Source organism: Saimiri boliviensis, chromosome 3, assembly GCF_048565385.1.
Source record: "Saimiri boliviensis isolate mSaiBol1 chromosome 3, mSaiBol1.pri, whole genome shotgun sequence".
In the NCBI taxonomy this organism is placed as follows: domain Eukaryota; kingdom Metazoa; phylum Chordata; class Mammalia; order Primates; family Cebidae; genus Saimiri; species Saimiri boliviensis.
In genome coordinates, this window is record NC_133451.1 from 74,294,212 (window position 1) to 74,311,059 (window position 16,848).

Consider the following 16,848-nt stretch of genomic DNA (forward strand, 5'->3'; position numbering starts at 1 on the left):
CATCTGTTTGTAATGCATATTTCAGGCCAATAAATAAAACAATTGTGAAGAAAGTCAACTCTCAGTGTATTTATAATTATTTTAGAATCTTGTGTGAATCAATCAATAGACATAAGTACTCCTAGTACAATGCCTAGCAATAAAGAACAAGGATTTATTATTGTGCCCAAAGAAATATACATATATACTTATTTTCAAATGTTTATTATTACCTACCAGTAATAATATTCTGGCCCAATATTTTAAAGCTTTAAATGTGTCTGTCCAAGTTACAGGAGAGTAAAGATGTGGTTTCATGTTCAGGGTTACACAAATCTGGGCAGAGCTGGAATTCAAGCCCAGGTTTTTGTTTGTTTGTTTTTTACTCTAAATTTCTTACTTTTCACTACTATACTCTCTTTTCTTCAGATATGTTTATATTTAAAGAAAACATTAAGAACCTATAATTATGAAAAGTTGGGCCCACCAGAAGAAGCTCAAGGAAGAAAAAGGAAGTTTACATCCTAACAAGAGAGATTAGGAATAATTTAATGGTTAGAAAAATGATGGGTTTGCCTATGTGAGGGTAATTTTCTATATCTCCTTGTATGTGTGTATCTTTAATTCATAAAAATTAAAATTTAGGTTATCTTAATGAAGCACTTCATTGTAGTGAGTGAACCCTTCATCTCATACACCGAAGTTTTTGATCAATCATTTTTACTTCATGGTTTAAAAGAAAAAAAAAAAAGACAGATTTGAGAAGTACAATTCTGTATACTGATACCAATGATGCATAAGATTCAGGACTAAATGATTATTAAGGCCCCTTTAATTTTAATAGAGACAGTAACAGTAGCTCCCATCTATGCAGCAATGGTTATTTCACAGATACCAGGCAAAAGACTCTCTGCATAACTGAGCTGATCCCTGAAACAAGCCTCTAAAGTAAATGTTACTTTACTCTGCCTTTTTCTACAAATGAGAAAGCTAGTACTCAAAAAAGCTAAATCATTTTCCCAAAGTCACTCAGTTAGGACATAGTGGAGTTGGGATTATTTAATGGTTCAATCTCTCATTTCTTCATCTTTTAAAGTATTCTAAGAAAACAATAAACGTTACAGGGGAGAATAACACATTGACATGGCCAATCACAGAAAAATAAACCTGCAGTACTCAAACTTGGTTTTTATTTCTATATATATGTAAGGTTTTAAAAATTACATCTATTGATCTGCTTTGAGAATATCATTGCTATTATAACTGTACAGTTCTAATATCCACCCAATACATAAATTTTCTATTTTTATGGGTTGGTAATTTAAAAATATATACATGGAAAAACATACAGTACAAATAAACCAAATTCAAATAAAAATCCTTTAAAACTCTTAGAAATTCTTTAAGCAGGTTGTGTCAATCCTATTAAAAATGATTATTCTATGTACAATACATAATCTTTAAAAATACAGCTCCAGGAAACAAAAACTCTTTGGTTCAGCAAAAGGATTATAAATGTGGAAATCTAATTTGTTAAGGATGCACCTTTCTGGGTTGGGTTTCACTTATCTGGCTTAACTCTTCAAGGAAGCATATAGCTGGCTTTCTCTGAATTATGAAATTATAAGTGGGGCCTGGGTAGAGGTTGCTTTTCACATAGAACATTGCCATATGAAAATATAACCAGAAGCTCAAACAGTCCTGGAACTTACACAATATTTTTACTCTGCTAGATTTTAAAAAATACAGCAAAGTCTCTGCTCCTCATTCATTTTGGAAGAAGGGCAAGGGAGTGACCATGGTCAATACATACAACCATTCACCAGTAAAGTTCTTAGGTACTAGGGTTCCATGCTATTGAAACTATCCTATTTATTATTTGGAAAATTGCAAGGAAGGGATGGGAGGCAGGGTGTTGTCCCTTTTACTTCTGAAATCCTATCACTTTTCCAGTGGCTTGTCTCTTAACAATTTCAATTTATAAACACCTCCATGACTCAGATGTCTTTAAAAAGAGCTATCAGCTCAGCAGTGATTACAGTGCATCAATATTTGTCAATGAGATTTTCATTAAAAATTAATGATGGTTATAGTGTACAATTTGTTTATTAATAGCAACAATCACAGAACTTTTCAAAATACCTCAGAGTCCCAAAGAGTTAGAAGTCTTACCTATTAGAATATATTTTCCTCTATATTTACTGGGAAGCAAATACCTTCATAATTTTGTTCCAGCATATTTTCTACTTTGGTTGTGAAAATATTTTAGCATCATTTAACCACACATTGTAACTACCTTTAACAAGGGCTTTTGAAAAGTCTCTAAAGTATCACAGCTGATCATAAAGGAAAGAAACTTCTTGCTTTATTTACTTTTTTTCTAAGTTCCCCAACAGAAAATAATTACCTAACTGGATTGATTGATTCAATTACTTTAGGAAAAGGTACCACTGACTAATGCTCAATCTTGTCTTTCCCTGTACTCATGTCAGAGGCATATTAGTATATTTCCAATTTAAAAGCAGCTGAAAGACAGGAGGTTCCTTTGACTACCATGCTTTCTGCAAACCACCATTTTAAGATGCCATCATGCTTATATGAAGTTTCTGAGAGCTGGGGATCTCTCAAAAATTCACCATTGTTTTTCTGTCTATTTGTATGACTTAGTTATTCAAGGGCAAGACCCTTTTTAAACCTTAGTAGTACTCAAACGAGAAGGATATGATTGGGATAGAACAATAGATTGCAGAGAAAACTGCTGCTCTAACAAAAATGTCTCTGATTGTGGAAAGGAAAATAGGGTAGCCTCTAGCGGTTGATAAAAGCAAAAATAGAATACATCAATAATTCACAGCATCTAAACGAGACATTATAACTCAAAACCACATCCATACCACTCTCCTCTTCCCCTGTGCAGGGATTTCTTTTCCCTAATGGCCTTCCAAAGATATTATAATACTCTGAAAAGAAAATAATGTGTTGTCTTATTGATCCTTGAGGTCCTCTTCTGTAATGTACAGGCAGTAATCATCTTTTCTTCTGTCAGAAGTCTTTATCCCAGCCTGAGAGCTCATCTGGAGGCATTCCCTTTTCAGGAGGATACTTGTCAAAGTAGCTGTGATCTATGGGTCCATTGAGCTAATGTAGACAGAATTAAAACAGAGGGAAGAATAATGTTGACAAAGCATGCTATTACACATATGGGTAATGCTTTTTATATTAGAATGCTGATTTCATACTGCAACCACTTGGAAGTAATATACAAGGAAAAGATGACCAATTATCATTCTTGAGTCCTAGTCTCAGCTTCATGAGATCTTCTCTTTACAACCTAATAGATTTGGTCACCAGATAACATTCAATAGTAACTACCTGACATGAGGAGTTTTCATAAAGAAAAGATTACAGAAATAAGCCAGGCACTGTGGCTCATGCTTGTAATCCTAGCACTTTGGGAGGCTGAGACAGGAGGATCACCTGAGGTCCAGAGTTGGAGACCAGCCCGGCCAACACTGTAAAACTCCATCTCTATTAAAAATACAAAAATTAGTCAGGCATGGTGGTGCACACCTTGATCCCAGCTACTTGGAAGGCTGAGGCAGGCAAATCACTTGAACCTGAGAGGTGAAGTTTGCAGTAAGCTGGGATCATACCACTGCACTCCAGTCTGGGTGACAGAGCGAGACTCTGTCTCAAACAAACAAACAAACAAAAAGGACAGAAATTATATCTATTTATTTCTTAATTGAAAACTATTTTAAAATCAAAATCTGCCTTCATTCTTCTTCCACTGTATAAGTTTCTCACCAATCCTGACTTTTTTATTGTTAATTGATCCATATAAAGTATTCAGAATGCTGAAAAAAGAGCAATTCAAAATATTAGTGACCCTGTTGAAAGAGTGAAATGATGCTAGTCTTAAACTATATCATAAATAAAATGGTTTCTAACTCTGCCTTCAAACAAATGTAAGTAGTACCTAATTGATTAGCTGAAAAGTTATTAAAAATATTATTTTGATAAATCATAATGTGGTGGAGGAACAGAGCTAGAGATCATTCAGAAGGAGCTCAAAGTGACATTGCTATAATAAATCTCTCCATTCCCACTTACATATGTAAGAACACAACTCTTAGAACTTGTATCTACATAACAATAATTTTTAAAAGGAATAGAATTGATGCTGAATCTAATCCTATTCTTAATAAATAATATTTGTCCATAGGTACATGAAATAATCTCTTCTCAAAAAATTTTTATTTAATAATCACCTTTAGAAATGCATAATATTTTATGTCATGGGCACTGCATGCCATAAAAATGTAACTATAACTGGATTCAGAAGAAATATTGGTGTTATCATAAATTTTAGAACTATAGAAGCACTTTAGATTAGGAAGAAATCTTATAGGGAACATATAATGAAAATATAGGAAAAAGGAGTGATGCAATATTTTTGCTGATAATTTATAAGTGGCTGATAAATCTCAATGGTATTTAGAGTATAATAAACATATTTAAAGGATGAAGTAACAGTAGTGTTTTATTTTAAAATGTCAACATTTATAACATACTAGAAATCATATTCTCTACAACTATACTTTGATGAAAATTCAGATGTCAACCTACAAATCTATAAGAGAAAACATAGATCTTTGCGATCTTTTGGAAAAAACACTAACATAAACTTAGTGGTATGTTGACCTAGATCATTCCTGAGTCATTCTTCCTCCCAAGATAGCTGAAGTTCTGCTTTCTCCAGAGCTGTGCTATCCAATAACATAACCATTAGCAACAGGAAGTGACTGAGCATTTGGAATGTGGCTCATCTAAACTGAGATGTACTTTTACAGTAAAATTCGCTTCGGATTTAGGAAATTTAGTATGGAAAAATAAACATAACATATCTCACTAATATTTTATATTAATTACATACTAAAATAATATTTTGGAGGTATGGCAAATAATTAAAATTGTTTTCACCTTTTTTTCACCATTTTAACATGGCTATTAAACAATTTTATGTTACATACATTGTTTACAACATATTTCTACAGTCATTTGTCAGTCTGAGCAACACTGACTACTCTGGGATTTAAGTGGCACTGACATATATTTGGTTCCTGATAGGTAAGTTAATGTCCATCAACTAGGCAGTACTATTTAGTCCCTATAATCACAATTACTAAAACAAATTCACTTAATTTGAAAAACTGTTTAAAAAAAAACCACCTAAAATCTGTTATGGACATATACATACACCTACAATTTGTGTACAGAAACAAATTCTTAGGAAAACAAATCAAAAGAGTAATACAGTAAATACCATACCTCTCTTTGCAAAGGTGATGGAAGGTTGCGTGCTTTCAGTCCCTCCCAATTAAAACCATTTAACCACCTGAGAAATGAGAAAAAAAAGAAAGGAATATTACTTGGCTGATAAACTATTAGCATGTCAAATTACCTGTCATGGCTTTAAATAGCACTCATATACTAATTATTCCCGACCAAGACCCCTCCATCAGCTTACAGGCTAAAGTCTACAACTACTATTCGTCTTCTCACAATTGGATGTCTAATAGGCACCTGGCATGTATCAGGTCTGAATAGAAGCTTCAAATTTTCTTTGCTAAACTTATCTCAATTCTTCCAGTTGCTCAAACAAAAGCTCTTGTAGTTTTCTTTCCTCTTACATCCTTCCTGAGTCCATGAGCAAATCCTGTCAGTGCTAGCTTCAAATTCTATCTATATTCAGTATCTCGCCAGTCTTCAGTACCTTCACTCTACTAGCATGGACCAAGCCCTACTTTTGTGCTGGGGAAGTAACTCAACAGCAAGATTGATCATTTGTAGCATAAATCAGGCCACATCATGCCTCTGTTCAATACTCCCCCACCTTTTCCATCTTACCCAGTGTAAAAGGCAAAGTCTATTCCATGTATTTGCTATAATCTACAAGGCTTTATAAAATCACTGTTTCTACCACCATCCTTCCATTACCTTACCCCTGTTTTACTTTTCTCTTTCTTTCTCTCTTAACTCATTTCTCTTCTCACTATTCTCCTAACAAGCTAGGGATGTTCCCACTTTAAGGCCTTTTTACTCAAGGCTGGATTGTTCTTTCTCTAGATTTCCATGTCTTACTCTTTCAACACCTTCATGTCTTTTCCCAAAGGTCATCTCCTCAGTGAGATCTTCTTTGGCCATCCAATCTAAAATTGCAGCACTCCCCCACCAACACACACACACACACACACACACACACACAAGCTTCTTATCCTCCTTCCCTACTTTATTTTACCGGCTTAGCATCTATAGCTATCTGATATATCACTTGACTTAGTTGTCATGTTTAGTTTCTATCTACCCCGTAGAAAGCAAGCTCCATGCGGGCAGGTATTTTTATCTATTTCCTTTTCTCTGTGCCCCAACACTTGGAGAAGTGCTTGATACAGGACAGGGGCTCAATAAATTTTTGTTGAGTGATTGAATGATTCTGAAAAGGAACACACAGAAAAAGCATTTTACAGTAATCTGAAAACATGGGACTAAGCTGAAGTTCTTTTATCACTGCTTACACATCATTAATCTAAAACGGCTGATCTGATCATATATTTCAAGCATATATTTCAAGCTTGATGGTCTAGAAATATAACACCAGGAGTCAGGAGACCTCATTTCTCCTGAATAGAAACAACCAACTCTGTCTCTCAGGATCTTATATCAAGGACATGAAATCATGCTGTTCTATAGCCACTAATCTTTTCTACCTGCACACTGAGGTCAGCTCAGCCAGCCAATCAATATTTATGGAAAGTCAACTTTGTCTTAGACATCAGAAAAGACAAGCACCCTGCTTTTAAGATGCTTCTGTTTTGCTGGGAGGTTCTAGAAAACAAGGGAAGTAAACAGTATAAATTCTTAAATTAATTTCTGATAGTAGTAAGTACAAGATAAAAGAGAATGAAGTGGTAGATGATGGTGGGAATAAGGATAGGTTGGGAGGCGCTTCTTATAGCTAGGGTCTTATTTGAAGAAGTTATATTTGAAAAAGCCAGAATGAAGAGAAGGGGAATCATGGGAAGATCTGTGGCAAAGTCCTTCCCAATGGAAGGAGTGAGCTGAAGTGTAGTGAATGCAGAGGAAATTAGAAAAAAAAAAAATGATGTTTGAGAAAGAGCCAGAGGCTAGGTCATGTAGAGTTTTGCTGGCACAGTAAGAAATCAAGATTTCCACATGTAGTGAAAGAATCAGAAAGTTCTAAGTAAATGACACAAGCTAGTTTTCAAAAGATACTTCTGGCCACTTTAGAGAGAATGACCACAGGGGTCCAGAATGGGATGGTGATGTGGGCATGTGATCAAAGGTAGGGAGACTTTCAGGAGGCTGTCACATTCCTCTGTCTGTTGGCCATACCAGAAGTTAGGCTCTTCCACCTTTTTCAATCTCTTCTCATCCCCAGACTTGGGTTTGGTTCAGTGCTTGACTGGATTTCCTATTCCAAGTCTAAGCTTAGCAATAGAAAAAGAACCAAAGACAGAGGGCAGACTCTAGTGCATTCCATTGCAGGTGCAATTCTAAACCAAAGTATCATTTTGCTATAAGCTGCTGGAACTTTATTTGAAGTGTGAGAGTCAGACAGCAACCCAGTTGTTTTATATCCCTCCTCTGCCCTTGCTGTGAAATCACAGAAGTCCTCTCTTTGTTCTACCCATTGCTTTTTTACAGACTGAGCCTCCACTTTTAGGGATTTCTAGGTACAGAGTTCTATGGATTCTTTTATTTGTCACCAACTACGGCAACAATTCCTTTTTTATTTTACAATGCTCTCTACTCAGAGGTACTTCATAAATATTAATAAAAATCATTACCATTACTCTACTGAATCAAACAGCCCATGTGTTTCTTACAGAGAATGTGTTACAATCTGACTTATGGAAATATTTACTTAACATGGGTGGCTATTCACTTAACATTTGGCCTTTTGACACTAACCACATTTTAAGCAATGCAAGCGCCAGCATGCACTGGTGTGTAAAAATATTCACCAGAGAAATATTAGCAGCAACAGCACATAAATTGCTTCTTCATTTCAGAAGACTTATAGAGACTATTCTTGAAAGTAATTTCAAAGACCAGAAATATTTTCTAAAAAAGTTAAAATACAGGCATACCTTGGAGATATTGAAGGCTCAGTTCCAAAGCACTGCAATAAGGCAAATCACACAAATTTGGTGGTTCCAGTGCACGTAAAAGTCATGTTTAAACTAAACTGCTATGTATTAAGTGTACAACAGAATTATGCCTAAAAATGTACACAATTTAAAAATACTTTATCGCTAAAAATAGTAACAATCATCTGAGTCTTCAATGAGTCATAGTCTTTTTGCTGATGGGAGGTTGTGCCTTGATGTTGATGGCTGCTGACTGACCAGGGTCGAGGTTGTTGAAGGTTAGGGTGGCTGCGGTAATTTCTTAAAATAAGACAATGATGAAGTTTGCTGCATTAACTTTTTATTTCAAAAAGTTCTTTATGGCATGTGATACTGTTCGATAGCATTTTATGCACAGTAGAACTTCTTTTAAAACCGTGGTCAGGCGGGGAAAATTGGCTCACGCCTGTAATCCTAGCACTCTGGGAGGCTAAAGTGGGAAGATCTCTTGAGGCCTGGAGTTTGGGTAACATGGCAAGACAACCAAATCTACAAAAAAGTGTTAAAAAATTAGCCAGGCACGGTGGCATGTACCCAGAGTCCCAGCTACTCAGGAGGCTAAGGCAGGAGGATAATTTGAGTCCAGGAGTTCAAGGCTGCAGTGAGCCATGATCACACCACTGCACTCCAGCCTGGATGACAGTGAGGCTCTGTCTGAAAACAAACAAACAAACAAACAAACAAACAAAAAACCCCAAAAAAAAGAAAAAGAAAAAGAAATTGAAATCAATGTTTTCAAACTCTGTTACTACATTGTCAACTAAGTTTATGTAATATTTAAATCTTTTGTTGTCATTTCAACAATGTTTACAGCACTTTTGCCAGAAGTAGATTGTACTTCAAGAAACCAGTTCCTTTGCTTATCCATAAAAAGCAACTCCCCATCTGTTCAAGTTTCGTCATTAGATTGCAACAATTCATTTCTATGTTCAGGCATCACTTCAAATTCTAGTTCTATTGCTATTTCTAGCACATCTGCATTTACTTCCTCCAATTAAGTCTTCTACTTCTCAAAGTCATGTATGAGGGTTAGAATCAACTTTTTCCAGACTCCTATTATTTGCTATTTTAATCTCCTCTGATAAATCACAAATGTTTTTAACAGCATATAAAATGGTGAATCCTTTCCAGAAGGTTTTCAATTTACTTTGCCCAGTCATCAAAGGAATCACTATTGCAGCCATAGCCTTATTAGATGTATTTCTTTTTTTTTTTTTTTTTTTTTTTTTTTGAGACGGAGTCTTGCTCTATTGCTAGGCTGGAGTGCAGTGGCAGATTCTTAGCTCATTGCAACATCTGCCTCCTAGGTTCAAGCAGTTCTTCTGCCTCAGCCTCCTGAGTAGCTGGGACCATAGGCACGTGCCACCACACCTGACTAATTTTTATATTTTTAGTAGAGACAGGGTTTCACCATGTTGGCCAGGATGGTCTTGATCTCTTGACCTCGTGATCCGCCCACCTCGGCCTCCCAAAGTGCTGGGATTATAGGTGTGAGCCACTGCACCCGGCCTAAATGTATTTCTTAATAACAAGACTTTAAATTCATCAAAATTATTCCTTGAGGTCTAGGTTGAAGTGAGCCATGTTTGTGCCACTGCACTCCAGCCTGAGTAACAGAATGAGACCCTCAAAAAAATTAAAAAAAAAAAAATACTCCTTGGTTCATGGGCTGCAGAATGGATGTTGTGTTAAGAGGCATGAAGATGTATTAATCTCCTTGTACATTTCCATCAGAGCTCTTGGGTGACTGGGTGTATTGTCTATGAACCATAATATTTGGAAAAAATATTTTATTCTGAGAAGTAGGTCTCAAGAGTACCCTTAAAATATCCAGCAAACCATTCTGTAATCAGATATGCTGCCATTCAGGCTTTGTTCAATCTGTAAAGCACAGGCAGAATAGATTTAGCACCATTCTTAAGGGCCTTAGGATTTTTAGAATGGCAAATGAGCATTGAACTTCAAGTCACCAGCTGCATTCCTCACAAGAGAGTCAGTCTGTTCTTTGAAGCTTTGAAGCTAGACATTAACTTCTCCCCTCTAGCTAGGAAAATCCTAGATAGCATCCTCTTTCACTGTGAGGCAATTTATTATTCATTGAAAATATTTTGTTTCTGTAGATACTTTCATCAATGATCTTAGCTGAATCTTCTGGATAACTTGCAGCAGCTTCTGTATCAGTGCTTGCTGCTTCACCTTGCCCTTTTAAGTTATGGAGATGGCTTTTGTCCTTAAACTTCATGAACCAATTTCTGACAGCTTCTGACTTTTCTTCTTTAGCTACCTCACCTCTCTCAGACTTCACAGAGTTAAAGAGAGTTAGAACTTACTCTAAATTAGACTTTGGGTTAATGAACTGTTGTGGCTGGCTTGATCGCTATACAGACTACTAAAATTTGTCCATATCAGCAATATAGACAGTTTTGCTTTCTTACCATGTGCCCATGTGTGTTGTGATGGTTAATACTGAGTGTCAACTTGATTGGATTGAAGGACACAAAGTATTGATTCTGGGTGTGTCTGTGAAGATGTTGCCAAAAGGGATAAACATTTGAGTTAGTGGGCTGGGAAAGGCAAACCCACCCTTAATCTCAGTGGGCACAATCTAATTAGCTTCCAGTGTAGCTAAAATATAAGCAGGCAGAAAAATGTGAAAAGAGAGACTGCTTAGCCTCCCAGCCTACATCTTTCTCCCGTGCTGGATCCTTCCTGCCCTCAAACATTGGACTTCAAGTTCTTCAGTTTTGGAACTCAGACTGGCTCTCCCTGCTCCTCAGTCTGCCGTTGGCCTATTATGGGACCTTGTGATAGCATGAATTAATACTTAATAAACTCCCCTTTATGTATCTATTCCATTAGTTCTATACCTCCAGAGAACCCTGACTAATACATGAATGTTTGCTGGAGTAACACTTAATTTCCTTCGGGAAATTTTCCTTTGGATTCAAAACTTGTCTAATTGGCACAGGAGGCCTAGCTTTCAGTCTGTCTCAACTTTTGATAAGTCTTCTTCACTAAGCTTAATAATTTCTAGCTTTTTATTTAAAGTGAGAGACATGAGAGTCTTTCTTTCCCTTGACTACTTAGAGGCCATTGTAGAGTTATTAACTGGCCTGATTTCAATACTGTTGTGTCTCAGGAAATAGGGAGGTCTAAGAAGAGGGAGAGGTGGGAAAATGGTCCATCAATAAAGTCATCAGAACACACAACGTGTATCGATGAAGTTTGGCACCTTATATGGCTGTGGTTTGTGGTACCCTCAAAATTAAAATACTAACATCAAAGATCACTGATCACAAATTACTCTAATAGATATAATAATAATGAAAAGCTTAAAATATTGTAAGAATTGCCAAAATTTAACATAGAGACACAAAGTGAGCACATGCTGTTCAAAAAATGGCCCTGATAGACTTGCTTGATGTAGGGTTATTACAAACCTTCAATTTGTAAAAAATAAAATATCTGCAAGGTGCAGTAAGTAAAGCAAAGTGCAATGAAACAAGATATGCCTGTACCTTAAACAAATGTTTTCTTTTCCTGTCAGGAAAGATATAATTGTACCCTACAAGTATATCAACCTTCTTTTAAGATATGTGCTGGGAGACATGCCTGGTGCCTAGTTTTGAACTAGCTCTTAGATACAAGAGAGTAGAGCTCTGTAACTATTTTGAGGAAAGGTTATTTACTATAGAATGGAGAGGTACATACAACTGTACTGTTGGTAAATACAAAATTAAAGTGACTAGCTCTCTAAGAATAAAAAAAGTTTTACCTTAGAAGAGACTGGGAAATTTTGTTTTAATTCTAAGAATATACTGAGTAGAGAAGCTACACAGCTTAAAGACTTGTGGAAGGTTTTTAAATACTCATATTTGGAGAGAGAGACCAAGTTTTCTGATGTTCCCCACCTTCAGCTTTATAGCTTAAAAAGCACTATGAAAGTGGAATAAAAAATGCTTTTGAGCATTTACACACAAGAAGACACTGTAAATTTGCTATATCTTATTAATCACCTCTATACTCTGCACTTTAATTCTACATTACATATAGCAAAGACAATCTTGCCCATTAAGAAGGAATAGGTAAATTAACCCCTACAGGGAAGAAAATTCAAAATTCTTTATTACTATGCTGAGGTGAGAAAATCCTTTAGCATCAATTTGCACAAGCATCTAATGACAATTTGACAGCTACATTTAAATGAGCCTCAGGTAAAGAAGAATTAAAAGCTAAAGCTGGAGACTATTAACAGATACATCACTGCTATTTCCCAGCTATGCCAGAGCAAAACATGGCCCTTCTATAATGAGAGTAAGAGAGAATGCACATTGGAAAAATGGCTTTAATTGACAGAGCACTTGTTTCCTTAATTTGAATGGTGTGTTTATCTGCCATTTTATAATGAGAAAAGAAACGATGATAACAGCATGTAGTGCCGGAAGAAAATAAATTAAAATCTAAGACAAATAATGAGCTTTACAACTGAAGGCAATGCAAAAGATAACACAGAACATTAGGATACTACAAGCATTTTGATTTTATAAAATCTACATGTCTTTATCTTTCTTTCCTTCGTATGTTTTTCTCCCTCCCTTTCCTCCTAAAAACACCCTTAAGGCAGAGTTCAATATGAATGTACAATACTGAATACACAACTTTATTTCAAGTAAGTTCATAAATACATAGAGTAGGGTTGGCAGCTTGATTTTTTGTATTTGTTTTGAAGCTGTACTGCTACTGTTAAGAAACGTGGATAGCATTTCTATTCAGCAACAGCCCCTCTCCCTTTATTTTCATACCATGTTGATGTGCCCCTAATTCTTCAGTGAAAAGATTCATAAAGCAATTAGGTGTTTTCATTTCTAAAAGTGAACATATCAGTGTAGTCAAATGATTTCAATCATGACATTCTCAAGTGTCTTTTGCACTATCTACATACTCTTAGAAATTAATGTTTTATATCTGTGAATCATAAGCAAAATGAAAACATCTTAAAGATGACAGGAGTTAGCCAAGCACTGATTTAACAAATCAAAATCTTGAAGGTTTGAACTGCTACATTTGAATATTTAATAAATCAGAGAGGGTATCTTATAAAGGTTATCAATGGCTCTGAAGACCAGCTTTAAAAATTCACATGTCAGATTACTGCACAAGGATAAAGCATGGTTTAAGGTTCTGTGGAAAGCAGTGAAATCAGTGTCCTTTACCCAAAAAATAAAATACATCGTGGGGGAGAATTTGAGGATATTCAAAGGAAAATTATATTTAAAATAAATATGTATTATTAATTAAACCTGAAATCAAATACTTTTTCACAGTTGATTTAGGTGACCCATCCTCTTGAATACTGATGGCAACAATGCTATCCTCCTTTACTTACAAATTAAATACCAAAATTAGAATGTAATTCCTTCACAGACTCCAAGTTGATATTTCAAAGTATAATAAATATATACAACTAGTATAGAGCAGTAAAAATACACACTAAAGAATAATAAAGACAGAAGTGGATAAAAAGCTAATTTGCTATGACTTGAAGATGTGATTTTGTAACTTCTTTTGTAACATCAGTCATTCTGATATGAACTTCCAGCATGAGACAAATTACTTTGAGATTAATTATTGTACCCACATCTACTAAAACATAGATTAAAAAGCAAAGTACCATAAAGAAAAAATTGCAAGTCTGCAAAAGGACCATTGTGGCCTCCCGAGAGAAGCTTTAGGAAGTACCACATTGTTCTCCAAATTTCTGTATTTTTCTGGGCAAACAAATAATTATATACCTGTGTTTCTTAATGTCATTTATTCCATTCTTCAGATTTCCCAGCCTTTCTGTTGGATTTTGCCTAAAATAATAATTTGTAAAAGGAAATTAATAATAATACAATTGAGAAAATTATAAATTAAAATTTAATATCTATTTGTTAATTAATTCATTCATTAAATAACATGCATTAAGTTCCTACTGTAGACCAGACATCTGAGTTTAGGAAAGTGAAAAGATGTGACCTCCTCCTGGAGAAGCCACAGCTAAATGAGAGTTTAGAGTGTGTTTATGTGTGTGTGTGTGTGTGTGTGTGTGTGTGTGTGTGTGTGTATTATTTATAATACATATATATCTATAATTAAACTAATATATATATTTATATTATAACATATAGCAGTGCTTTAAATAAGGTACGAATAAATACTTTAAAGAACAGGCAGGCACTATCTTGCTAACTCTGCAGAGAATACCAGGGCAAGCTTTAGAGAATCATTTATATCTAAACTGGAATCTCAGAAGCATGCAGGAATTCCTACAGGCAACCCATAGCTAGGTTTTTAGTTCTAAATTTACTAAATTTTGATGCTTTTTTAAAAGTTCAGGTAGAAAAAAGTAGCAAAATGAAATTTTAAACAAAAATCTAGAAGTCCTCTGTTTTCTGATAAATTATTTTTAATGGTAAGTAGAAACTGTGGCAATTTAAGATAAGAACAGAGGAGCACTTTTTTAAAAATGAAGATTGAAAGAGGTCATATAATGACACTTCATTATCATGACTAATTTTCTTTCAAAATAACAAGATTATAAATAAATTACTCATTTTTTATATTGTCAAAGTTTATGTGGCACATGAAAAATTTGTAATGCGTATATAAAGCCTAATGATCAAGTCAGGGTGTCAAGGATGTCCACTGCCTGAGTACAATACATTTTTGTTACGTATTCAGCTGTCTTCTTCGAACATTGAATTTATTCCTTTTACTATAAAATTATATATTTAACCCACTTTCCTTCATCCTCCCTGCTCCCTTTGACTCACCCAGTCCCTGTAATCTACCTTTCCATTCTCTATCTCCATGTGTTCAAAATTTTTTAGCTCTTACATAGAAACAAGAACACTGAGTATTTGTCTCTTTGTGTCTGGCTTATTTCACTTAAGATAATGACCTTCAGTTCCTTCTATGTTGCTGAAATGACATGGCTTCATTCTTTTTTATTGCTAAGATAGTAAATTACTCCTTGGTTTATTTTGCTCTATAACAGATAAAGATGATCCCCAAAGGTTGCCTGAAAAAAATTAGATCTCTTTTTACACTACTTTATAAGTCGTTACTGTGATTCTGTAATGTGAGGTCAGTTAAAACTCCCTATACTGCAAAACAGAAAATGACTTTCTCTAAATATAATTTACCTATATAAAAAAAGCACAAAAAGTAAATATGCATCTTATTTTAAAATGTGTAGAAACAGAAAACAAAGCCTTTATACTTTCTTCAAGACAAGGGGCTACTGACTGTCATTCTTACCTACAAAGCCTCCGAATCAAATCCTCAGGTCGTCGTGTTATCTTTCTGGGAAAATCAATTTTTTCAATTCCTTTGAGAATCAAATTGTAAGTCATCATTTGGTCAACCCCAGAAAATGGTGGGCTAGAGAAAATCCAAAACAGGACACATTAAAAACAGGATCTGAAACACATTTGGAATGAATTTTCTTCCTTCCCTCCCTTCTTTCCTTTCTTCCTCTCTCTTTAATAAGTTGTTTTATAACAAATCTGGATATATCCTATAAAATCATCTCACTAATTTAATATTGCTTAGCACATCACATACATACGTACATACATACATACATACATACATACATACATACAGGTAATTGGTCAGGTGAGAATGAACACCAAAAAAATAAAGAAAGGGACAGAGGTGTGATTTTTTTTGAGATAGAGTGAATAAGAAAAGCCTCTTAAAAGCTGACAACTGAGCAGAGGTATGAATAAAGACAGAGAAGAAGGTGAATGCAGCACACCACTACCTGTGGCAGAAGGTTCTAAGACAGGAAGCACAAAGGCCATGAGTCAGGAGTGGGCCTGGGTGGTCCTGCATAGTGAAGTGGGCAGTGTGGCTGGTGGAGTGAGGAAGCAAGAGAGGAGTACAGAGATAAGGGCAATATTGTATAGATGAAGTGGCTATCAGAAGGACCTGGGGATATATTCTGAGAGGAATGATCTCAATTACAGTAGCCAGAGTTAAGCTTTTCCTAATGCATGGCGGATAAACTATGATGGTGGTAGTGAGAAAGTCAGGGGAAAGGAGCCCCAGTAGCCTTGCATAGGACAGTAATGTTGAAAGTAGTAAGATATTACTGCATTCTAGATCTATTTAGACTGTACAATAGGCTGAATGTCTGTGTTCCTCCAAATTCATTTGTTGAAACCCTAATCCCAATGTGGTGGTGTTTGGAGGTGAGGCCTGTGGGAGGTAATTAAATCAGGGGAGTAGAACCCTCATGAATGGGACTGGTGCCATTCTAAGGAAAAGGTAGAGAGCTAGTGGCCTGGCTTCTGGCCATGTGAGAAGACAAGGAGAAGTCAGCAGTAACTCAGATTAGGATGCTCACCATAACCTGACCATCCTGGTATGTACCCTGATCTGGGACTTCCAATCTCCAGAACTGTGAAACATAAATGTTTGCTACCTAGGCCGCCCACTTTATACTATTTTGCTATAGTAGCCCAAGATGACTAAGACATATGATAAAGCCATCAGGATTTGTTAATGGTGTGAATATGGCATGTGGGAGAAAGAAAGAATTCAAGAATGATGCTAAAGGGTTTTGGCCTTGTTGCACATGTTATTTCCTAAGAGAAGAAAGAGGGAG

General features: G+C 35.5%; 1 protein-coding gene across 1 annotated transcript in view; it reads right to left on the bottom strand.

Moving 5' to 3' along the window:
• Positions 1 to 587: 587 nt before the first annotated feature.
• The window catches only part of PRKG2 (protein kinase cGMP-dependent 2), a 116,658-nt gene continuing 100,397 nt past the window's right edge, over positions 588 to 16,848 (bottom strand). Inside the window, exons 16-19 of the mRNA XM_003923946.4 lie at positions 15,495 to 15,617; positions 13,985 to 14,047; positions 5,311 to 5,377; positions 588 to 3,117 (exon numbers count right to left, since the gene is read on the bottom strand). Of these exons, the coding sequence (XP_003923995.1) occupies positions 3,022 to 3,117; positions 5,311 to 5,377; positions 13,985 to 14,047; positions 15,495 to 15,617 (349 nt within the window). The 3' untranslated portion in view covers positions 588 to 3,021. The remainder of the gene's footprint in view (positions 3,118 to 5,310; positions 5,378 to 13,984; positions 14,048 to 15,494; positions 15,618 to 16,848) is intronic.